The sequence below is a fragment of the Schistocerca nitens genome, chromosome 9 (assembly GCF_023898315.1).
Source record: "Schistocerca nitens isolate TAMUIC-IGC-003100 chromosome 9, iqSchNite1.1, whole genome shotgun sequence".
Classification (NCBI taxonomy): Eukaryota; Metazoa; Arthropoda; class Insecta; order Orthoptera; family Acrididae; genus Schistocerca; species Schistocerca nitens.
Genome location: NC_064622.1, coordinates 209,834,059 through 209,859,740, shown reverse-complemented (window position 1 = coordinate 209,859,740; position 25,682 = coordinate 209,834,059). Strand labels below are relative to the sequence as shown.

General features: G+C 43.3%; 1 protein-coding gene across 1 annotated transcript; it reads right to left on the bottom strand.

Moving 5' to 3' along the window:
- Positions 1-17,625: 17,625 nt before the first annotated feature.
- On the bottom strand, positions 17,626-18,306 carry LOC126204111 (uncharacterized). The gene has a single exon (XM_049938527.1). The coding sequence runs from the start codon at positions 18,304-18,306 to the stop codon at positions 17,626-17,628; it is 681 nt and encodes a 226-aa protein (XP_049794484.1).
- Positions 18,307-25,682: the final 7,376 nt, after the last annotated feature.

The following is a 25,682-nucleotide window of genomic DNA, read 5'->3' as shown; positions in this document are numbered from 1 at the left end:
TCTCTATACGCATGCCTTCGGTTATTACCTACCTGACCTCTCACCATAAAACATCTTATTCTGTTTTCGACTAATGAGGGCAAAAATTAAAAGAACAAATGGTGGAATTTGATGTTATGGCAGCAAGTGCCATATTCGAGCAAAACCAGTGTGACTGCAGGCTACTTGCGTCGTTCATACACACGTTACAATCACTTCTTTCGGAGAAAAAAAAAGTCTGAAACTGTCAAAATGAGACATGGCAGACGCAACTTCATAACGCAGGGGAACGAATTGCTATGAAAGGCTTAGTCAGATCTGTGACAGGCCAAGCTCTGAATTACAATCCTGGAAATGGAAAAAAGAACACATTGACACCGGTGTGTCAGACCCACCATACTTGCTCCGGACACTGCGAGAGGGCTGTACAAGCAATGAACACACGCACGGCACAGCGGACACACCAGGAACCGCGGTGTTGGCCGTCGAATGGCGCCGCCGTCAGTGTCAGCCAGTTTTCCGTGGCATACGGAGCTCCATCGCAGTCTTTAACACTGGTAGCATGCCGCGACAGCGTGGACGTGAACCGTATGTGCAGTTGACGGACTTTGAGCGAGGGCGTATAGTGGGCATGCGGGAGGCCGGGTGGACGTACCGCCGAATTGCTCAACACGTGGGGCGTGAGGTCTCCACAGTACATCGATGTTGTCGCCAGTTGTCGGCGGAAGGTGCACGTGCCCGTCGACCTGGGACCGGACCGCAGCGACGCACGGATGCACGCCAAGACCGTAGGATCCTACCCAGTGCCGTAGGCGACCGCACCGCCACTTCCCAGCAAATTAGGGACACTGTTGCTCCTGGGGTATCGGCGAGGACCATTCGCAACCGTCTCCATGAAGCTGGGCTACGGTCCCGCACACCGTTAGGCCGTCTTCCGCTCACGCCCCAACATCGTTCAGCCCGCCGCCAAAAGGCGTCGCGACAGGCGTGAATGGAGGGACGAATGGAGACGTGTCGTCTTCAGCGATGAGAGTCGCTTCTGCCTTGGTGCCAATGATGGTCGTATGCGTGTTTGGCGCCGTGCAGGTGAGCGCCACAATCAGGACTGCATACGACCGAGGCACACAGGGCCAACACCCGGCATCATGGTGTGGGGAGCGATCTCCTACACTGGCCGTACACCACTGGTGATCGTCGAGGGGACACTGAATAGTGCACGGTACATCCAAACCGTCATCGAACCCATCGTTCTACCATTCCTAGACCGGCAAGGGAACTTGCTGTTCCAACAGGACAATGCACGTCCGCATGTATCCCGTGCCACCCAACGTGCTCTAGAAGGTGTAAGTCAACTACCCTGGCCAGCAAGATCTCCGGATCTGTCCCCCATTGAGCATGTTTGGGACTGGATGAAGCGTCGTCTCACGCGGTCTGCACGTCCAGCACGAACGCTGGTCCAACTGAGGCGCCAGGTGGAAATGGCATGGCAAGCCGTTCCACAGGACTACATCCAGCATCTCTACGATCGTCTCCATGGGAGAATAGCAGCCTGCATTGCTGCGAAAGGTGGATATACACTGTACTAGTGCCGACATTGTGCATGCTCTGTTGCCTGTGTCTATGTGCCTGTGGTTCTGTCAGTGTGATCATGTGATGTATCTGACCCCAGGAATGTGTCAATAAAGTTTCCCCTTCCTGGGACAATGAATTCACGGTGTCCTTATTTCAATTTCCAGGAGTGTATTTAGGTGGCAAAAGTTCGTTGACTGTTGTTCATACAATGTGACTCAGATTCACATTCAAAGAAGTTTGGACAAAGTCAGCCTCAGGATATTCCTTTACTTGAGGTTGCGTCTTCGGAAAAACTCGTAATTACCGCCTGTCCTACTTAAGGGCCACCAAATACAATGAGTGTTGTGTTTAATGTAACTAACATGAGCTTGAGGTGGCCAGTCTCGGTAACAACGCTCAACTCATCACATCGAAGGGAACAATTGACTTTTAGAATGAAAGTTGGATCCAATATTAATTATTTCAAATTTAGTTTTTTTACCTTCCTCAACACACTCAGTGGAAGCTGGCTGCCTCCATGACACGCTTCAGTATAAACTTTTTTTAAGACTTACAGGTATGTTTACAATACTAAAAGTTAGGTTAAAATAAGCAGCTGATATATATATATATATATATATATATATATATATATATATATATATATATATATATATAAGTCAACATTCCACATGGGAAAAAATATATCTCAAAACAAAGATGATGTGACTTACCAAACGAAAGCGCTGACACGTCAATAGACACACAAACATACACACAAAATTCTAGCTTTCGCAACCAACGGTTGCCTCGTCAGGAAAGAGGGAAGGAGAGGGAAAGACGAAAGGATTTGGGTTTTAAGGGAGAGGGTAAGGAGTCATTCCAATCCCGGGAGTGGAAAGACTTACCTTAGGGGGAAAAAAGGACGGGTATACACTCGCACACACACACATATCCATCCACACATATACAGACACAAGCAGACATATACATAGGCAAAGAGTTTGGGCAAGAGATGTCAATCGAGGCGGAAGTGCAGAGGCAAAGATGTTGTTGAATGACAGGTGAGGTATGAGTGGCGGCAACACGAAATTAGCGGAGATTGAGGCCTGGTGGATAACGGGAAGAGATGATATATTGAAGAGCAAGTTCCCATATCCAGAGTTCGGATAGGTTGGTGTTAGTGGGAAGTATCCAGATAACCCCGACAGTGTAACACTGTGCCAAGATGTGCTGGCCGTGCACCAAGGCATGTTTAGCCACAGGGTGATCCTCATTACCAACAAACACTGTCTGCCTGTGTCCATTCATGCGAATGGACTGTTTGTTGCTGGTCATTTCCACATAGAATGCGTCACAGTGTAGGCAGGTCAGTTGGTAGATCACGTGGGTGCTTTCACACGTGGCTCTGCCTTTGATCGTGTACACCTTCCGGGTTACAGGACTGGAGTAGGTGGTGGTGGGAGGGTGCATGGGACAGGTTTTACACCTGGGGCAGTTACAAGGGTTGGAGCCAGAGTGTAGGGAAGGTGGTTTGGGGATTTCATAGGGATGAACTAAGAGGTTACGAAGGTTAGGTTGACAGTGGAAAGATACTCTTGGTGGAGTGGGGAGGATTTCATGAAGGATGGCTCTCATTTCAGGGCAGGATTTGAGGAAGTCGTATCCCTGCTGGAGAGCCACATTCGGAGTCTGATCCAGTCCCGGAAAGTATCCTGTCACAAGTGGGGCACTTTTGTGGTTCTTCTGTGGGAGGTTCTGGGTTTGAGAGGGTGAGGAAGTGGCTCTGGTTATTTGCTTCTGTACCAGGTCGGGAGGGTAGTTGCGGGATGCGAAAGCTGTTGTCAGGTTGTTGGTGTAATGGTTCAGGGATTCTGGACTGGAGCAGGTTCATTTGCCACGAAGACCTAGGAAGGGACCGTTTGATGTGGAATGGGTGGCAGCTGTCATAATGGAGGTACTGTTGCTTGTTGGTGGGTTTGATGTGGACGGACGTGTGAAGCTGGTCATTGGACAGGTGGAGGTCAACATCAAGGAAAGTGGCATGGTATTTGCAGTAGGACCAGGTGAATCTGATGGAACCAAAGGAGGTGGAGGAAATTCTGGAGTTCTTCTTCACTGTGAGTCCAGATCATGAAGATGTCATCAATAAATCTGTACCAAACTTTGGGTTGGCAGGCCTGGGTAACCAAGAGGGCTTCCTCTAAGTGACCCATGAATAGGTTGGCGTACGAAGGGGAAATCCTGGTACCCATGGCTGTTCCCTTTAATTGTTGGTATGTCTGGTCTTCAAAAGTGAAGAAGTTGTGGGTCAGGATGAAGCTGGCTAAGGTAATGAGGAAAGAGGTTTTAGGTAGGGTGGCAGGTGATCGGCGTGAAAGGAAGTGCTCCATCGGAGCGAGGCCCTGGACGTGCGGGATATTTGTGTATAAGGAAGTGGCATTAATGGTTACAAGGATGGTTTCCGGGGGTAACGGATTGGGTAAGGATTCCAGGCGTTCGAGAAAGTGGTTGGTGTCTTTGATGAAGGATGGGAGACTGCATGTAATGGTTCGAAGGTGTTGATCTACGTTGGCAGAGATACGTTCTGTGGGGGCTTGGTAACCAGCTACAATGGGGCGGCCGGGATGATTGGGTTTGTGAATTTTAGGAAGAAGGTAGAAGGTAGGGGTGCAGGGTGTCGGTGGGGTCAGGAGGTTGATGTAGTCAGGTGAAAGGTTTTGTAGGGGGCCTAAGGTTCTGCGGATTACTTGAAGCTCCGCCTGGACATCATGAATGGGATTACCTTGGCAAACTTTGTATGTGGTGTTGTCTGAAAGCTGACGCAATCCCTCAGCCACATACTCCCGACGATCAAGTACCATGGTCGTGGAACCCTTGTCCGCCGGAAGAATGACGATGGATCAGTCAGCCTTCAGATCACGGATAGCCTGGTCTTCAGCAGTGGTGATGTTGGGAGTAGGATTAAGATTTTTTAGAAGGAGTGAGAGGCAAGGCTGGAAGTCAGAAATTACTGGAAGGTTTGGTGATTTTGAGGAAGAGGAGGTGGGTCCCACTGTGACGGAGGATGGAACTGTTCCAGGCAGTGTTCAATTTGGATACTGTCTTGGGGAGTTGGATCATTAGGGGTAGGATTAGGATAATTTTTCTTCGTGGCAAAGTGATACTTCCAGCAGAGAGTACGAGTGTAGGACAGTAAATCTTTGATGAGGGCTGTTTGGTTGAATCTGGGAGTGGGGCTGAAGGTGAGGCCTTTGGATAGGACAGAGGTTTCGGATTGGGAGAGAGGTTTGGAGGAAAGGTTAACTACTGAATTAGGGTGTTGTGGTACCAGATTGTGTTGATTGGAATTTTGAGGTTTTGGAGGGAGTGGAGCTGGAAGTGGGAGATTGAGTAGATGGGAGAGACTGGGTTTGTGTGCAATGAGAGGAGGTTGAGGTTTGCTGGAAAGGTTGTGAAGGGTGAGTGAGTTGCCTTTCCAGAGGTGGGAAACCAGGAGATTGGATAGTTTATTGAGGTGAAGGGTGGCATGCTGTTCTAATTTGCGGTTGGCCTGTAGGAGGATGCTCTGAATAGCCGGTGTGGATGTGGGAGAGGAAAGATTGAGGAATTTTATTAAGGATAGGAGTTGACGGGTGTGTTCATTGGCTGAGTTGATGTGTAGGTGAAGGATTATGTGGGTGAGGGCAATGGATTGTTCAGTTTAGAACTGGTATAGGGACTGATGGAAAGAAGGGTTGCAGCCAGAGACGGGAACTTTAAGTGTGAGGCCTTTGGGGGTAATGCCAACTTTCAGACAAGCCTGAGAAAATAAAATATGCGAGCGTAATCTGGCTAGGGTGAAGGCATGTTTGCGGAGGGAATGTAAATAAAACTTAATGGGGTCGTTGTGGGGGTGTTGTGAGGGTGACATGTGTAACATGAGGTTGAAATGAAAATGAAAATAACTGGAGAAAGTAACTGGAGATCTGTTGTGAAAAAAGGCGAAAAAGTGTTGGTTAAAGCTGGGCTATGTTGATCCTGTGGTGAACTTGGGTTGGTAGACAACGATGTGCACAAAGGTTAGGTGGTTGTGTTGCCGCCAAAACACGTTAAAGGATGGAGAAATTCGGGAAAATTTCGAAAAAACTGCGTGTAAATGTATTAAAAGGAGTGGTTTTGTGGTGGCAGATTATGAAAACGAGGCTAACAATTGTCTGGCGAAGAAATAATGACGTTAAAACCCGTGGGAAGCGGCTAAAAATTATCAGTGATGTGCGAAAAACGGAAATGGAAATAAAGCGAAAGTTATCAGAACTAGACGAAATGGTTGTTTCATAGGTGAAAGGAACCGTTTTTGGACTAGAAACGGTGGATTTTATAGCAGCGGTAGTGTTGAAAGCGGAATATATATATATATATATATATATATATATATATATATATATATATATATATATATATATATATATATAAGACGACAGAAAAGATTTCGAAATGCAACAGTGACAATAACAAACGTAATTGTTGGGTTCAAATTAATGATATGAATATAATAGAAGGAAACATTCCACGTGGGAAAAAATATATCTAAAAACAAAGATGATGTGACTTACCAAACAAAAGCGCTGGCACGTCGATAGACACACAAACAAACACAAACATACACACAAAATTCTAGCTTTCGCAACCAACGGTTGCCTCGTCTGGAAAGAGGGAAGGAGAGGGAAAGACGAAGGGATTTGGGTTTTAAGGGAGAGGGTAAGGAGTCATTTCAATCCCGGGAGCGGAAAGACTTACCTTAGGGGGAAAAAAGGACGGGTATACGCTCGCACACACACACACACATATCCATCCACACATATACAGATACAAGCGCCGATCACCTGCCACCCTACCTAAAACCTCTTTCCTCATTACCTTAGCCAGTTTCATCCTGACCCACAACTTCTTCACTTTTGAAGACCAGACATACCAACAATTAAAGGGAACAGCCATGGGTACCAGGATTTCCCCTTCGTACGCCAACCTATTCATGGGTCACTTAGAGGAAGCCCTCTTGGTTACCCAGGCCTGCCAACCCAAAGTTTGGTACAGATTTATTGATGACATCTTCATGATCTGGACTCACAGTGAAGAAGAACTCCAGAATTTCCTCCACCTCCTTTGGTTCCATCAGATTCACCTGGTCCTACTGCAAATACCATGCCACTTTCCTTGATGTTGACCTCCACCTGTCCAATGACCAGCTTCACACGTCCGTCCACATCAAACCCACCAACAAGCAACAGTACCTCCATTATGACAGCTGCCACCCATTCCACATCAAACGGTCCCTTCCTAGGTCTTCGTGGCAAATGAACCTGCTCCAGTCCGGAATCCCTGAACCATTACACCAACAACCTGACAACAGCTTTCGCATCCCGCAACTACCCTCCCGACCTGGTACAGAAGCAAATAACCAGAGCCACTTCCTCACCCTCTCAAACCCAGAACCTCCCACAGAAGAACCACAAAAGTGCCCCACTTGTGACAGGATACTTTCCGGGACTGGAGCAGACTCTGAATGTGGCTCTCCAGCAGGGATACGACTTCCTCAAATCCTGCCCTGAAATGAGAGCCATCCTTCATGAAACCCTCCCCACTCCACCAAGAGTGTCTTTCCGCCGTCCACCTAACCTTCGTAACCTCTTAGTTCATCCCTATGAAATCCCCAAACCACCTTCCCTACCCGCTGGCTCCTACCCTTGTAACCGCCCCCGGTGTAAAACCTGTCCCATGCACCCTCCCACCACCACCTACTCCAGTCCTGTAACCCGGAAGGTGTACACGATCAAAGGCAGAGCCACGTATGAAAGCTCCCACGTGATCTACCAACTGACCTGCCGACACTGTGACGCATTCTATGTGGGAATGACCAGCAACAAACAGTCCATTCGCATGAATGGACACAGGCACACAGTGTTTGTTGGTAATGAGGATCACCCTGTGGCTAAACATGCCTTGGTGCACGGCCAGCACATCTTGGCACAGTGTTACACCGTCCGGGTTATCTGGATACTTCCCACTGGCACCAACCTATCCGAACTCTGGATATGGGAACTTGCTCTTCAATATATCCTCTCTTCCCATTATCCACCAGGCCTCAATCTCCGCTAATTTTAAGTTGCCGCCACTCATACCTCACCTGTCATTCAACAACATCTTTGCCTCTGCACTTCCGCCTCGACTGACATCTCTACCCAAACTCTTTGCCTCTGTATATGTCTGCTTGTGTCTGTATAAGTGTGGATGGATATGTGTGTGTGTGCGAGTGTATACCCGTCCTTTTTTCCCCCTAAGGTAAGTCTTTCCGCTCCCGGGATGGAATGACTCCTTACCCTCTCCCTTAAAACCAAAATACTTTCGTCTTTCCCTCTCCTTCCCTCTTTCCTGACGAGGCAACCGTTGGTTGCGAAAGCTAGAATTTTGTGTGTATGTTTGTGTTTGTTTGTGTGTCTATCGACGAGCCAGCGCTTTCGTTATATATAATGTTTTATAAATACAGCGATATTCATGATTTATCCCTTTGAATACCATTTGTTTTTGCCTGAAACCAAATTATTAATAATTTTGTTTTGGAGTTCCATTGCCTTTAGCATGAAACCACCGATTCAGTCGCAAGACGGAAACATTTAACGGCTCACTGAGGTCATTTTACGAATGTAGTCACCAACTCCTAAAAAATCCTCGGTGTCATCCACCTGCCATTGCTGAGTAACTGAAAAATGTACCTATATAAACAGAACTCACGACGAGAGTAATACGTGCCTGCATGCAAGCTACATTGATGCTCTTTCGCCCTACAATCCTGCTCTAGCTGCCGGTACTGAGCTGTTAGGAGTCAGAGGGTGTCAAAGCAGTTAACTGTCTGCAAGCGCGTAGGCCTTCGTCACGGGTTATGTCTGTAGAGCGATATTTTGTAAATTCTCAATAAAGGTGGGTGGATGCTAGAGAGTGTTTTGCCGAAATGGGGGAGGGAGGGGTTGTCATAGACCGACCTATGCTGTTTTATTCACGCATTTGTCAATATCGCACCACCTCATCATAAGTACAGGACGACAAAATTAGGAGTGCTAAAAAGGCTGCCTGGGACCACCTTCAAATTTCGTGGAAATGTTTTGAAACGTTTCAAGTAATACCAGCAATCTAACAGACGAAAATTGAGGTCGCGCAACACTCAAAACGTTGCGTTCATGTTCGAGGGACTGCAGTCCCACAACGTCTTTAAAGAAGGCTTTAAACGTTCGAGGGGTCAGCAGTGTCAAAGTGGGTGTAGAATGTCTTCTTCCTGTTGCTCATCGCACTGCAGACTGCCGCTTTAGGTCTTGAAACGTGCGGGGATCAGTGCTCTAGGGCAAGGAGCGGCTGCATTGACGCCATTTATGGCACACCCCCGGCGGCCTTTTCGTGCCTGTTCTGAGCGATGGTATCTGGAATGTTTTCCTCGGCCACTCATAGGAAAACCGAGTGATTTCAACGCTGTGCATTGCGATTGTGATCTCCATCGCAGGGGCAATAGAAGAACGGGTGGAATATAAGTAAGAGGGACTCTGACAACTTTCTAATCGCGTGACACGTTCACAGTGGCATTGGTAAGAACTGTGGTGATATTTGGTACCAACGTGACATCTTTAATTCACAGTATGCGTCACATGAAATTTCGAGGCGTACCCTTTTAATTTTGCAAGTGTCGACACCTTTCTATTTTAATAGTCGTCTGGACCGAGGGTGACGTTGCAAGACGCCATGATTTTGCACAATTACAGAGGAAGGCTCTACGCAGCTTTGAGCCATATTTGAATCTTAAGCGTTGCAATTGGAGGGAATTAAGAAGTTTGGAAAACCTGATCATCGTTTACACGTTCGGCATCACTTACATGATTCGCAAACATTTAGGAAACGTTCGCACATTTTCACTAGACATAATATTAGCCACAGACAGTTGAGGTACACAAATTCCGACCCAGAGGGCCAAAAGTGTGATGAAAGGAAGGGGATCCACCCATCGTCTACAAGTAATCTAGCTAAATCCAGTTATATGCCGACTCTGTATGCAGATGACGTTAAGGGCGGGGGGGGGGGGGGGGGGGTGGCGAAGGGTGGTACGACGTCAAACGGACCGCCTTGGAGCAGCAGAGACTGAACAGGACATTTTATTTTCCACTGTCTATATTTTTAGAAATAAATTCATCAAATCTTGCCAGGATGACCAGGAAGGATTCAGGATTCACACTCATAGCCGTGGATGTTCAAAAACATAATAAAATAATTTTATTTTATACGTAAAGTTTAATCATTTCTTCACTTACTGTTGGCTGCATTTCTTGCTGCAGGTACACTTTTCTTCATAAGTAACAGAGATTTTTTCATGAATTTTACACAGCGTACAAACCATCCTTACACGTGTATGAAATTCTAGAATTTTCCGAATCTATTAAAAACTGTGATAAAAATTAAGATAATTAACTACAAAATTTGAGTTTTTTTTACGAACACGAAGTTTAAAATGTAACAGCTCATTAATTTTTGCTAAATTAAATAAATTCTAGAATTTCATATGCCTATAAGTATGATTTGTATGCTGTGCAAAATTCTTCAAAGAATCTCTCTTACTTATGAGGAAACGTGTACCTGACATTTACTTGTTTTTCGTGTAACGTTTACTTGTTCTTCCCGTAACTGCAGTGGTACAGCGTATCGCTATATAGAGAATTCTGAAAACCAGCAATTATTAATACGTACATACAAGGTCATGAAGTTAAATATTTGAGAGAAAGATTTTATGGTACAGAAGTAGTAGTATAAAGCCATTTTCAGAGAAATTTTGATATAAAATTGATATGCAAATTAATTAAATTGATCAATTAATCACCCTCGCCCCTGCACACCCCCAACTACCCCCGCCCACACCCATCCACCCCCAAGCCTGACCACGCCCACCCCCACTCAACGGATGACGTCACATGTCTTTCTCAGCTGCATGTGTACCCCAGCCCCTCCCCTCCCCATCCCACCTTCCCTCCCCACCTACCCTTTTGGCGGGAATTTCGAATTTTGCTGGGAATTTAGAATTTTAGCAGGGATTTCTTTGTCCCAGGGCTGTGCTGACATCCCATTCCATCCAATTTAAATTGGCAGTATCCTTTCCAGGACTCTGACCCTGGTCCCCCTGGGTGGAAAGCCCAATTGCACCCCCCCCCCCCTAACACAATTAAACAACCAGAGCCACTTGGAATTGATGGGAAATTAAAAATGGCTGTGCGCTCTTTGGGACTCGAACCCTGATTCTACTGGATGGAAAGTCCTAATGCACTGCCAACACATGGAAACTGTCCAGATGTGGGAGAGAAAAGTTAGAGTAGTGAATTTTATTTATTTTGCTCGGGAAACTGACGCAAATATCGATCTTAATCACGTAATTAATCACAAAGATTTGGCCTAATTACGCAACTACATGCATAGCGCTACACAAAGAGGGCATAAAAGCGCAATAACCCCCAAAATTTGACGATACCATACAACTGGTGTTATCCAAGGGGAAAGCAGTTTCGCAATACCACTCGAACCTAGTGAGACACACTCAAATTCTACCCTACACCTACAAGCTGGCAGGGGTGTAAGGTGCTACCTTTATTTTTTTTTGGCAGGAACAATGTTCAACTGACGAGACGCTGGTGCTGGACAGAGAGGAGTTTAAAAAGTGCATTACCTGTGTGCATACAGTATCAGTATCTATAGTTGTTTTATGTCACAGTTCGTTACAGACATCTGCTCAAAAATCACCGTGCAGCCCAGGTAATCGGTGCCAATACATGCTACCACAACTGATGGAAAAGTGCATCATAGTTCTAATTAAACTTCGAAATAGTCGTGAAAAAGCGGCACTCGTAATGAAGCGGTCATATTGCAGCACATGCACTGGGGAAAATCGTCGTCCTAAAAGACTGTTGAAGGGTCAGTGGTTGAAAGTCCGTTCCCCTTGATGGGCATCTACCAGCTGCGGAACATCGAAGTCCTCTTCCTCCCTCCTCCTCCTACAGGGGAGGTGGGACACAGGCTTCTTGAAACAGTCAGCTCCTCCACCAAGTGTCTCGTAGCTTCTCTGTACATTCACGGCCTGCCCAATACTGCCAACTTCTGCAGTCACTGGACACACTCGGCCATCTGTGGCCCATGCACAGATACATACATACAGAAAACAGAGCAAACGTGCTACAACTATAGCATATGCGGTTGGAGGAGACTGGTTGCATTCGAGTATAGTGCTACACTGTGCCGCACGACCAGAAAAATAGTGCGTTTGCGCTAGATACATTTACAAGCAATTTTGCAACATGGAACGGTAAGTGATGTGATCATCACATGGATAGAAGTGAATGAAATCGATAAAATGACGGAAATTACGTACAAATTGAGAGAAAACATTCCGAAATGCAGGGGTATTGAGGGAGTACTGGCCTGTCTCCTGATTGGTGCAGAACAGCTCTTGTACATGGGAACGATTATACAACAGCAAGAGGAATGTGGGAAAACAGCAGGATGGAAGCAACAGGAACTGGGGATACAATCTTTTATTTTTCGTCCAAGCAACATTGTACTATATGCCTATTGAGAAACTAGTGACTCACGCAAAATGACTACTGTCTTTGATGATTTCCTGAAAAAAAGATAACCATCTGCCTCTAAACTTACCTACATATCGTTAAAGGATGACGGAGAGTGCATGGAGTGATAGGGTGAGTTGGGGTTGTAATGAGGTAGTCTATAATAGTAAACTGATGATGCATTCTAGAGAGAGAGGGACGTGTTGCAGCAGGTCACTTCACAATATTTTTCCGTTGCTCTGTCGGGATGCATCAGTTGTGTGATATATTCTGCATTCAACTCGCATACAAATGCGTGTTCTGGGTGTGATGTACAGCATTTTTAACTTGTGATCGTTAACAGCAAACCTCTTCGTCATCAGAAGGCTTCCATCCTGTTTCAACACATTGCCCTAGACGAACGAAGATTTATGCGACGTACCCCATTTCCCTTCCCCATCTTGGGCATAAAATCGAGTGTTCAGTTTCATAACTATGGTGATTCTAAGTTAGTGACAGGTGTTTGTGAGAATTACAATCCTCATGTATACATCTGCTTCAGATATGTCCTTTTTACCGAGTTATTGGCCGAATGATGTATAATTTGACATGTCATACACTTCTGCTATGCGTTTGTCCCTTACTTTGTAAAAGGCATTCCCCATTACTAACTATCATTTTATATAGGACTGATGTGAGCAGAGTATACTTTCTGAACCATGATTGGATGTGTGTAGTGGGGGCTATACACGTCTGGAAAGCTATATTGTACGTGTATCACAAGGAATTGATGTTCTGAGGAAGTAGTTTTTCATTTTACAGTTTATCACCATAGTTTTGTAGTAGAGGAACCTGCTAGGAGAATGTACCTCATGCGCTGTAAATGTATTTCTTACATTGTGATAGTAACAGTGCTGCATTCCATACGAGCGATAGGTCAGAAACTGCAACGAAGTAACATTATAGCATGTTTTAAGTGCAGAGCATTGCAGCCGTAGAAGTGCATGTGCTTATGTCCTCTCTTACGAATACCTTCTTGATAATGACCCCAGACACTAGAACAGTACTTTACAATTGCTAGTGCAGTTGATTTACGTAAAACGCAGCAAACTCCGTCCGTCTGGAGCTGAATCATGCATAAAAGCCATCCGTTTCTTGTTCTTAAACGTCTGTTATATCATCACAACAGTTTCATATCTACTGTGCACCGATAAGGGGTGCTAGCCTCTTTGACATTCGCGCACCTGGAGAAGTCTTGTGCTCTTGGATGAGTGCGGGGCATCAGTTACAGCCTCAGTTCACACTGTTCCTACACGAAATGTGGAATGTAGTGGTCTGCTTCTGGTCAGCTGCAGGGAGTGTTGGTCAAAGACAATGTGAAGAGAGCTTCCGGTCTCTAACTTTGTCCTAAGAGTGAGAGAATTCCCTGTGAAACCTATCCACAGAGAGAAAGATCGTAAGTTACGCACTATGATCAAAGTGATAGAGAATGTAGGTCGTTGTCTGGTATACTTTGGTGAGTTTGTTCGAGAATTAACAATGAATGAACAGACTGCACAGTCACCTACTTACATTCATCATGGTAGTCGCAAAGTAGTGGAGGGGCTATTCAGTAATGATACAGAAACTGGTAAGCATGCTGCCGCGTCATTGATCGGTGTTGAAATTACATTAAAATTGCTAAAGCTGATTGCACTGTCAATTATGATACTTATTATTATAGTACATGGACTGTGTCTTTTCCATCCCAACAGTCCAGGTACGCTGTTGATTACCACATAATGTGATTTACACCGTGCGATGTCTAGTTTTCTGGGGGAGTTAGTGGACCAAGCGTGTTAATCTCAGTTTAGAATCTGACACAGACATCGAAGTTGTGGCGGAAAAATAGATGAATGGAAGTGTGCAAAACCTGTTACAGCAGAAAAAGCGGTGTATCAAACAACGACTGATAACATATGGGAGAAAGTTCTCATACAGTACAGGTGATGAAACTTTACACCGATCTGTGCAACGACGTCGATTACTGGCCACCAGCTCCAATGGATAAATACCTGTATATTTAATAGGATCGCCACATATGCTCGATGCCATCACATAGACGGTATTTGTTTTCAATATATAGGAAGAGAGAGATGCGGTAAAAATCTATCGGATGAATTTAACAGAGCATTTATAGCTCGTAATTTTTCTCGGCTGGATGGTGCAGAATAACGATGCTAGAATGCTTGGGTGATAGACATGAATGGATCCTGAGGGACGCGGATCTGCTTCGATGCTGATTCTTCCTAATTTTCCCAGCAAGAAACACCACCGTAACTGTTCGTGCTGTCGTCGTGTTGAAGGAGCAGGCTTTATTTCACACTGACGTTACACATTGTACACAGGTGGCGGAGCTACGACAGTATGTTCCCACTTCGACCGAGTGGTCAAAACACGCTCCTATAGCATTGGCTCAACTCACGCCGTTGCTAGACAGGTTGCAGAATTTGGTGGATATTGCTCTCTCGAACTTCTGAGTGAAATTGCTAAAACCGATCTCGCTATCAGCTTCGGTGTATATTACAGTACATAGCTCCATATCAATGTCTTCTTTCCAATCCTGACCGTCCACTGGGTATGCTGCTGATTACCGCATAAAGATTGACTGACACCACTCCGTTGACATGAAGGTAACATTAAAAGGCAGAACACTGGATATCTGCTACTTGTCACTGTGTAACATGGGATTAAATGTAGGAGTCATCACATCCATATAGTTCTTAGGGAGCCCCCCTCATTGCTACAGACGCGTTCTATTTCTATATGCTACTATACTCTGTCCAGTTTTTTATTTTTTTCCACCAATAACAGTGACTCTTTTTATTTGTGGTACCTCATGTGTGTTGTGAACAGCACATTCCGGCGATGGTCAGCACCGGAACAGTAATCATGTACTTGATTGAAAAATGAAGGAACAGTGCTTTTCTCAACGAAGCAGAGAGACATCCACTACCCTTTCGATGGGAAGATGAGATTAACCGTACAGGTAATCACCTTGGAATAGTGGTGGGAGGCGCTCTACGAACTGCAAACTCTTCCAGTTTCCATATGTTGCGATGTCTTTCACATTTTTTTCAATGAGAAACAACGTGTCTGTGTTTTATTTCTACTAGCCTGTGGCATGGTAGCTGTATAATTTATGCCATACAACGTTCAGTTTTCTGTGAGAGCCAGAGGATCGAAACATGTTATTGTCAGTTTAGCAGCAGCTGACATGGGTCTGTAAGTCATGGTAGGAAAAACGAAGTGTTTGGCGGTGTACACTGATTGGGTATGTAACAACCGAAAAAGAACCAATGTATTAAATCGGTTATGAAGGAGCAATACCGGCGCCCTCTCGTGTGATTGATAGTCTATTGGATATGGTCATCCTACAGTACAGGTGATGAAACTTACACCTGTCTGTGGAAGCGACTTACTTTTAATGGAACGGATGGAATCTATGTTACGTATCTGATCACATTTGGTACCTCTCCATAGGTTTTGGCAGCGAATGCAGTACAAACTACAATATTATGAGTGCTAAAAAATATTTTTGCATCTGTCGTTAAAGAAAGGTTGACATTAATACTGTGCATTCGCTATGTCGAACATCTGAGAATTTGCAGCAACTAACGCATGGTACTGGATTTATATAAATTGTAGAAGTAATACCCGCTATCCCCACGGTGAGGGCACTATAGCAAGACACGGTGACTCGCAGGACGGCGCGGCAGCGTACGCAGTAAGGTGTACGTCTGGTGGTCGGTGGTACAAACGTTCCTAAATGGTTAAATAGAATATTTAATATGTAATCTACTTTAAATCCCCCCCCCCCCCCGTTGTTACACTGGACCGACATCCTAGTAGTGGACTTACACGACAGTTCATGCAGGTAACTTTCTTGGGCAGCGACCTTTGAAGTGGTAGGTGGTACGGCAAAGGAGGTCATAAATCATTGATAATATTGTAGGAGGTGTGGCAACTATGCATGATGCACAACCAGTAGGATAGCTGCCCTTGAATAGGACAAGGGACCTAGAAGATGTGGCAGAGGTGGTAAGACCCCATAATTATATTAAAAGGTTGTGGGAGATAAGGCAACAACGCATACTACCCTACTGCCCTCTAGTTGCCAAAAACACGACTCTGCAGCCATGATCTTCAGATTTATAAAAAACGACAAAAAAGGCAAAGGAACCTAATTAGAAGCTGTCAACAGAAGGTAAAATAAGAGGTAAAATAATTGGAATTACACAATAGAGAATAGATAGGAAACATATATATGAAATCATTATTGTTACAGTAACGTGCCATATGCGGTTTGCCCGTACAAGTTACTTCAGTTTCTCTGCCTCTACGCTAAAATTAAAAACGACAGGATATTCGAACATAACGAGGTGCAGCATCAAATGCAGATACGACCAAGCAAGAAAACGTAGTCATCGTTTCGCTTCGTACAGTACCAATAGAAATAACGGAATAATAATTTCAAGTTAAAAGATAAAGAACAAAGAAATATAAAATGACAGAATGAGACATTTTGTGTAAGCGACCCATGGTAATCTGCGGCTAGCTTCAAAGTAATGTACGGTAAGTATGGTGTGTCTGATTTACACCACAATTACCATTGTTTCAGTAAAAACGCCGTCATAATTGTGCAAAAGCCTGTAATAAGCAAACATCGAAATGTACAACATAAAGCACAGACAATTGCAATAACCGTTAGGCCGAAGAAGTACACTTTTTCCTCGTGTTTTCAAACTATTCTGCCAGTGTACAATAGAGTGCGTAACAAATGCAAAACAAATTCATTACAGGTGCAGTTCAAAATGTTGACAGCATGAGCACAGCAGAGTGTATAGCTTCTGTTAAAGCGCAACTAATTCTGCCGAAAAAACAAATCGGAGACAGGAATGAGCAACACTGTATGCAATCTTGGCGGCGAAGAGTAGATTGGTCCTTGTTGGTGTCAACAGCAAGTACCGTAGATTAATGGAAATAATTTGTTTCGAAAGAAGACACTCAGCCTATAATATCGACAATTGCTATCTTGAGAAAATATTTTCAGTGGACTGCAGCTACTGAGATAGGCAGAGGATGAAATCAAACGAAATTCAATTACACTACAGCGAGCCCCAGCAGACCACGTGTGTCTCATACCAAATTAGTTCGAAAATGCTCCTAAACAACCTGTGAAATTTTGTAGGTGGAGTTCCAGATCGCCCTGCGCAGCAGATAAAATTGAATGTTTTCAGTTTACACATTTCTGACGATAATGTTATTACTGTAATATGCTTTCTGTATATATTTTTGTCTGTTTCAGCCTTCTGTTTCATTCTAGATAATTAGCCTAAAACTGACAATCAATGATCAGGTTTTGATTTTCCATCGTGCAACTGTAGATTGTTCCCGTTTGAAACTAGCTATTCTTGCGATCAAGATTAAGAGTTAAGAACATTTTGATTTATTATAACCACGTGGTCCATTCCTCGTGCGTACTCCGTTCTTTGACCAAGACAAGCTTCGCAGAATTCATTGAAATAAGAAGGCGCTTTTCAACGTACCTGAGAATCTGCTGATGGGTTTCAATACAGAGACACAATTCTCTGTATACATTGTCTCCGGTACTTTTAATCGTGTGCCGCTTGCGCCAAAATCCGTCGCCACGCATCTTCAGACGGGCCACGCGCGACGCGAGGATCTTCATTTGCGCGGCCACCAGGATCATGATGGATACAAAGAGGCAGTCGATGCCGAAGCTGATCTGCGTCATCCACGCTCCGGCCATGCACTGCACAGCGTATGACAGCTCGTAATAATTGCTGTTGTTGTCCCAGGGATGCTGCGCTAGGGGCAAACGGCGCGCACCTCCTTTCATGATGAGCGGCATGGGGTACCACGTGACGTACTGGGACACCATGAGCAGTAGCATGGCCGTGGTGAGGCGCGCCGCGGTTCTCTTGGAGCGCCACAGCAAGTGACCGAGGATCGGGTCCTGGGAGCAGAGTTCGCTCTGCACCAGCATCAGACCGTCCACTCTTCGGACCAGGGCAAAGTACTGCCATCTGCGCCTCACGAAGAGCGCCATCTTGACGACGATGCTCCCGATGTTGAAAGTACTTATGAGTACTAGCGTTGCTTCCTCCATGTCTCCCCACAGGAAGAAGAAGGATGTCGAAGCCTCACTAACGTACCAGATGCCCAGTGCGAAGTTAAAGATGCTGTAAACGTGGTATAATCGACACCTTGATAAAGGCCACGCCCCAAAGTAACACAAGTGGCGCATATTCAGCTTCAAGACTGACCGCTCGCTTTCTGACCAGGACAAAGGATACTCTGTGACATCTCTTTGCCTGCTTTTCATCGCTCCTCTTCCGCCTGCGAATCGAGATACTACGTCTGAATCAACTTCCGTAACACAGACCGGTGCAGACAGTTGAGCGAAATTGTAACTACTCCACTCAGACTCTCAAGCCATTTACGCTGAACGTTGCTTGCATACATATATATACAGGACTGCTACCTGTACAAATTTTAGAGGTCGACATAAATTCTCAATTACAAAGTAATATTTCAGCACTTCACATCTGATTCATTCATCATCTTCGTCATTTATTCTTGTCTGAGTTATGTAACGTAAACAAACACAGTAAATCAATGGGGTTTAATAAAACAGCCTTAATGAAACGTTAAACAATCCGGTTTGAGATGGATACTTAAAAGTCACGTGACGATGTATGTTGTTCATCACGCCCGTAAAAAGTTAATAACGAAAATCTATAAAAAGTATACTTCGAACCCTCGTTTTTAAGCCATTACGATATGTGCTGTGAACGTCAAATTTGTCTCCAAGTTACACCTTGAGACAACAATCCAAGTCGCGTACGTAGTGCGAGTAATATACAAAAACAGATGACCACAAAATAAAACTAGCTTTGCAGTAAAGCTATTTAGATGAATAAAGATTAATCCCAGGGTGTTATCACTCTATGTAACATTCAAAGGCTTGTTCGTTTTACTCAATAAGAAAACGTATACCTGGTATATTTGAGTGAAATACGACCCTGTAGGCAAGGACAGAGTTAACTTCATTCCAAACTACTGTGTGCTACAAAGCACATCAAAATATATATTTAGCAAATTTCACGTTACTTTTGTTTACAGGTGGAAAATTTGATAGATAAACCTGCAGCGTACTATATTATTCAAGGAAACTTACTGAAACAGTGAAAACAAGTGGATATCGATAACTGGTAAATTCTCCGGTATGTGGCACAGACGTAATTTAGAAAGGACATGAACTCGAAATCTATCAAGCACGAATTTTCATTCTGAAAGTATTTGTCGCTGACCTTTTGTTGGCGATCAACTTATGACAGTGGTAGAACAATATCACGTCTGAAAGACATGAGCTATCCACAAAAAAAATTTCCGACACTTAATGTGAGATGACGACAAATATCAGTTGCAATGTAATCTTGAACCTAAATTTTTTTCTCATACTTAATATCCACAAGGTATCAAGTTAGAAGATCTCTAGCTACACCGATGCATCATTTTCCCCAGGCGATACTGATATTCGACTAAAAGGTCTCTGATCACAAAGCTAACGAAACTATTGGACTTAACTGTTTAGGTTAAACGTGTGTACTGTATTAAAGCTAATTTGATGGCAGTCTTCATTCTTTCATATCGTGTAAGACTCTGCACATTTTTGAAACTAGTAACATAATGCGTGCAAGGTTAAACTATACTTTTTCAGACGCTAACAATTTGAACAATGAAACGGAATGTCTTTAACACTGTACTCCTGATATTTGCAAATGAACTAAGTTTTTTAAATGCATTAACTATTTTCCGTCTCTTGGGAATTGAAATTTGTATAGTTGCTTTCACTTTCCGGTTACTGACGTGAAGCACAGTAACGATATAAAACAGAGACCATTATTAACAACATTGACAAGATATTCTTGACTGCGTCCCGCTTAAATGTGAACAGTATATTTGTTCTTAGGTACGTAATCGTGCTGCCACTCGTAACAGTTTTTCACATTGTAAAGAAACCTACTTTTTCGTATTATCGTCTGTTGTTTCAATAAAAGATTGCAGAACATTTAAATTTATCACTATCGTTTCCAAATGGAATAACCAAACACATTAAACTTCTATTGTAAGGTTTGTTTGAGGCAAAACAGTGCAATGTGTGCCAAGGTGCAACCATCTTCATCTACATCGAAACAGATAAAATAATTAATTACAAAATTACAATGTGTTATATTTACTTACAGTTCCTTTTGCATAATTACATTTCTTGGGACTTTATCGAAATAAATTAAGCTATAGCAGAACGGTAAAATCGTGAGAAATCAGTGACGCCAATAGCATCACATTTAATAGAGCTCGATATTGCAGCAAACACAGGATGAAATTACCATTATTTATCTTTATATGCTTCCAAAGTAATTAAAGTTATACAGTTCTCTGTAATTTAGTTACAGAGGTATTATGAATGCAGCTGCCTCATTGTCGGACAAAGCATTAGCATCAAATTGTATCACAGACACCTGTCTGACACTTTGTTTGTAACTGCAAATATTTTTCTCGCTAAAACTGACATTTATATTAATTTTAGAGAGAAATTACTGAGAATGTAAACCTGGAGGAGAGTACTGTAAGAAAATGAGTCACAAATTTCCGGCAGTCCGAAAAAGGAGAGAAACTAAACATCTGAGGTGTGCTGTTACAGATGAATACAGAAAACTAAATAGACTGCTAAGATACATGATGAGGAATCTGGTATCAGAGTTGATGATGGCAGGAATAATTGAAAAATGTTGACTAGAGAAAAGGACGTGATGGATTGTTAAGGCTTCACGTTCATAGCTTTAATGACACTAGGGGGAGTCGTCTAGGAGCAAAACCACTGAGGAAGACTGACATTGCAGTGTATCTAACAAACAAATGAGGACGTGATCACTTCAACCATCACCTGCCGAATCTTCAATAGTCGGCAGGTTATGGTTGAAGTGATCACTGCAGCGAATATCTGCTAATACGAGTAGATTTTCAGTACCTTGTTGATATACAACGTACGTAATGCAACAAAGCTTTTTTAAATGCACCATGCCTTAGTGGATACTACGTGACATGTGAGCCATTGGAAATGACTGTGCGTTATTCCTGAGTTGGATAGTGGAAACACACCTAATTTTAATAAAATCCAGAGTCTCAAGAAGAAGAACAAACGCACACTGGTGCGAGTAAATTAAAATAAAAAGGGTAATTACCCTTTAAACTCCCGTCACAACAAGATCCTTACAGACTGTATATTTTCGAAAAACCTTACTCAGTAAAATATCTCGGTGGTAAAGGCGTTAGAATGTGTCACATCGTGCTGATATTCATGTGACAGGCCTTCTTCAAATTTCTGCTTAGGAGTGCCTCTAGCTAATGCTGATGGCTTCCTCGGTGAATCCGTTACTGTTGTGTACATAGTTCCGCGTAGTCAGCGCGTACACAACTTTCCCACTAGAGCGCGCCCCGCTAATCACATCAGCGCAGGCGCAGCGCTCGTCCATCTCCGCACGACGAGATGGCGCTGTCTTAGGGACGGACCAAATTGTGCTTCCGCCGATCCGCGTATTAATATGTAACGCAACCAATGAGATTACTGCTAACGTAGAACCTTTTCTCCTCGCGGATCACACTCGCGTAGTGATAAATGAACGCTCGAAGTATTATAACGAGTGTACACACCTCCGATTAGTCAGTCTGCATTAGTCTGTAGTCAAGTTTCAGTTTGCGCCTAATAATATTATCATATACCTGTCCATAGCCATGAAGAGAAATGTATAGACACTTTTCCAAGTATCAGAGATATGTGAGAATAAGATTAACGTACCAAGACCAAAGGAACTTCAGATTGTCAGTTGTAAACAGCATCCTGAATCAAGTTACGTAATGTCTGTACTTTTTATTATTTTAATAAATGTGTGTGAAAATTAATCAAGTTTTGTTTAAAGTTGGTCACCGTCAATCTGCTACTCTAAGCGTGCAAGTGGCATTTCTATCGTCTGACCTAAATGGCAGAAGATAAACACGCCACGATAAGACCACGAGACATATTGCTGACACTCGCCTACTTCGTTAGAGCGACAAGTCAAAAAATCTGATGGTGTGTGTACTGAAGGTCTTACAGTACGCACACCACATTTACTAAGCAGAGCGAACAACTTTTCTGCAATTTGCAGGTCACTTTTCCCACGCAATGTTTTTAGTGGTTGCATCATTATTAGTGTTGCCAGGTGACCCAATTAGTCGGGACTGTCCCGGTTTTAAATTTCAAGTTCCTATGTCCCTGCTACATCTTTCGGGACGTTCAAATGTCCCGGGTATCGCCCTTTTGATTCTTAACAACGGGGCTGGTGCAAGGTACGTGCGAAACACGCTGCCGCACGGGCGGCTGGCCTGCAGGACCCAACGCAGTGGCAGGTTTGCCGATCCCGCAGCGCAAGGCGAGCGAGAGAAGAGGAGGATAATTTTGTGAGCATCCATTTCCTCCTAGTTTTGTTTTGAGAGTAGCCATAGTTCTGTTTATCCAATGAGTAGAAAAGCTATTTTTATGAGTTGTTGTCTTTATTTTTAGAATGACTTGTAGTTATTGTAGCGTTCATTACGACCGAAAAATACAGAATTCGTTTTGGCAGCTGGCCGAGGAATTCAGGGTTGATCAGACCCCCTTACTGTTTTCCCTAACAGCGGTAAAAAAAGCGCGTCACAATTTGTTCTAACTTGGGATTATATAATTTATAGTGGTGTAATGGGTGTTTTTCATGTACAGTACAATTAGTGTTGTGCATGCACGTTGCTCGTAAGTTATTCTTTCTCCTTTGTTTTCTTATAATCTTTTTACTACCAATAAGCCAAAAAGCGTCGTCGAATCAGTAGCTAAATGAAAACAGCTAAATGAAAGCTACATGTAAATAGCTAAACAAAGAAACTAACTAAATGAAAATAAAGGGAAGAAAAGTGAAGTGTTGCGGATACGAAAACTAGTTTGTTACCAGAATGAGATTTTCACTCTGCAGCGGAGTGTGCGCTGATGTGAAACTTCCTGGCAGATTAAAACTGTGTGCCGGACCGAGAAGGTAGGAGACGAGGTATTGGCAGAAGTAAAGCTGTGAGGACGGGGCGTGAGTCGTGCTTGGGTAGCTCAGTCGGTAGAGCACTTGCCCGCGAAAGGCAAAGGTCCCGAGTTCGAGTCTCGGTTTAGTTTGTTACCCTTTATTGAATAATCAGAGATGAGAGCTAACGCACGATAGGGATGACGTAGGCCCAGCGACCGTTCTTTCTACCGAGCGACCGCGGTGCAGCGTGTTAACATATTTTTATTTGCCTTAGATTACGTTCTTTATTTCAGAATTACAGAGCAAAAAGTTAAGAAAAATGAAGAGGAACTCATTCCATTAGCCTGCCGTCACGATAAACCCCTTCTTATCTCTGTAGATCCTACTACGAATCACACAGTCTCTGCTACGGGCTACATCTGAAACATCGAGTTCAGAAGAATGTAACCAGAATTTACGTAGCTGAACTTTACTGACGCATGAAGCCCGACCGTCTCAAAGCTCTGCACATTTCTGTAACGCTTGCTCTTGTTTCAATGTTGTATGAGAGGTTTAAAGAGTCATAGAAACGCGGAAGCCTATGTTTCACAGAGCGGACAAAAGCGCAACTAGAGCGAGCGAATGAAGTAGACTTTACCATAATAATGTTAGATATTTTGGTTTCCTGAAATCAAATTTTATTTGCTCTACAGACTCTTAAGAATACAGTTTGTTGGAGTGACCACTTAAAGCAGTTGTTTCTATTAAAGTATTTCTTGTTGCGAATCACGTAATTTCGTGTATTTACAGAAGTTACTAGTGGACCAGGCGATGCTTAGCCATTTCTAAATATGTATGGGAATTCCATATACATCCTAATTTCCTTGCCCTCTGTCTCTGCCCATCTCCTCATCCCCGACCTATCTTCGTGTATCTCTTCCTCCCATACTCTAACTCTGCATAACCTCCTCCCCCTCTCTAAGTCGATCTCCTCCTCCACCCCCTCTACCCCTATCACCATTCACGTCTGCACATTCATTATAATATCGTGCAAACTGGAAATAAATCAGCTAAGATATTTTCGAGATTTGTGGTAACAACCATTCCTCATTTATGTATTACATGTGCGTATATATATTATAGATGTTAAACCTGTAGCCTATCTGCCTAATTTCGTCCTACAGTGAGAATACCATGTAAGCATTTGAAGTAAATCGGTGAGGAGCTTTGCCAGATTTTTGGTAACTCCGTTTCCCGTCACACACACACACACACACACACACACACACACACACACACACACATATATATATATATATATATATATATATATATATATATATATATATATATGTGTGTGTGTGTGTGTGTGTGTGTGTGTGTGTGTGTGTGTGTGTAGCAAATCACAAGAGCTTTTTGCGATTTTCGGAAACCAGGTTCCCATTTTATGTATTACAAATGTATTTAGATATTATATATATAGAGATCACACTGTTTTTTTATTGATTGGCGACTCCATGTTGTCCTGTGCACCACGACCAGATAACAGGTTTACTTGAAAAAAAAGAGACAGCATTGGTCGTATATTTTTTAGTATTGCAAAATCGATTTTCTGTCACTGAGTGACCATCTTCAGTGCTATATTGTATAACTTAAATTGGGATGCACTGTTGTCACTAAGCTTACGGCGCCGTAAGCTTAGTGACAACAGTGCATCCCAATTTAAGTTATACAATATAGCACTGAAGATGGTCACTCAGTGACAGAAAATCGATTTTGCAATACTAAAAAATATACGACCAATGCTGTCTCTTTTTTTCAAGTAACACTGTTTTTTGTTATGAAAGAACGTGGCAACAGAACTGTCAAACTGAATGCATTTTTTTTACTTTTCTTTTACATACCAAAAATACTATTACTATCCGCAATTACGAACACAACAAAAACAACAAAATCAACTAAATCGGTCGAGACATTCTAGAGTGCAGGTTTTTCACAATGAATTTCAATTCCCGAATTTTTCGATGAATTCCCACAAAATTTTCTTCCATAGAAACCGTGTCCCTACAATTACGAACACAACAGACAATAATCAAACAAATCTGCAGATCCCTTTTTTTTAACTGATGATATTTCATACATGCGGCTAATGAAGTTAAATGCCTACTTTCCCGTTGGATTCTCCAAGAATTTTCATTCATACGAACCTTGTCTTAACAACGAACACAACAAAAATGTCTAGCCGTTCTCAGGCGATAATGTTTCTTACATGTGGCAACTCATATTTATTTTTATAGATGATGATAAATAAGTGTGTCGTGAACGATGCTCAAAGATCCAGTCGTTTCTGTGGGATTACGTTGAAGACCTTCCCAAACAATAATTTATTCCTTAGGTTCGGTCATTTCCAATAAAGCAA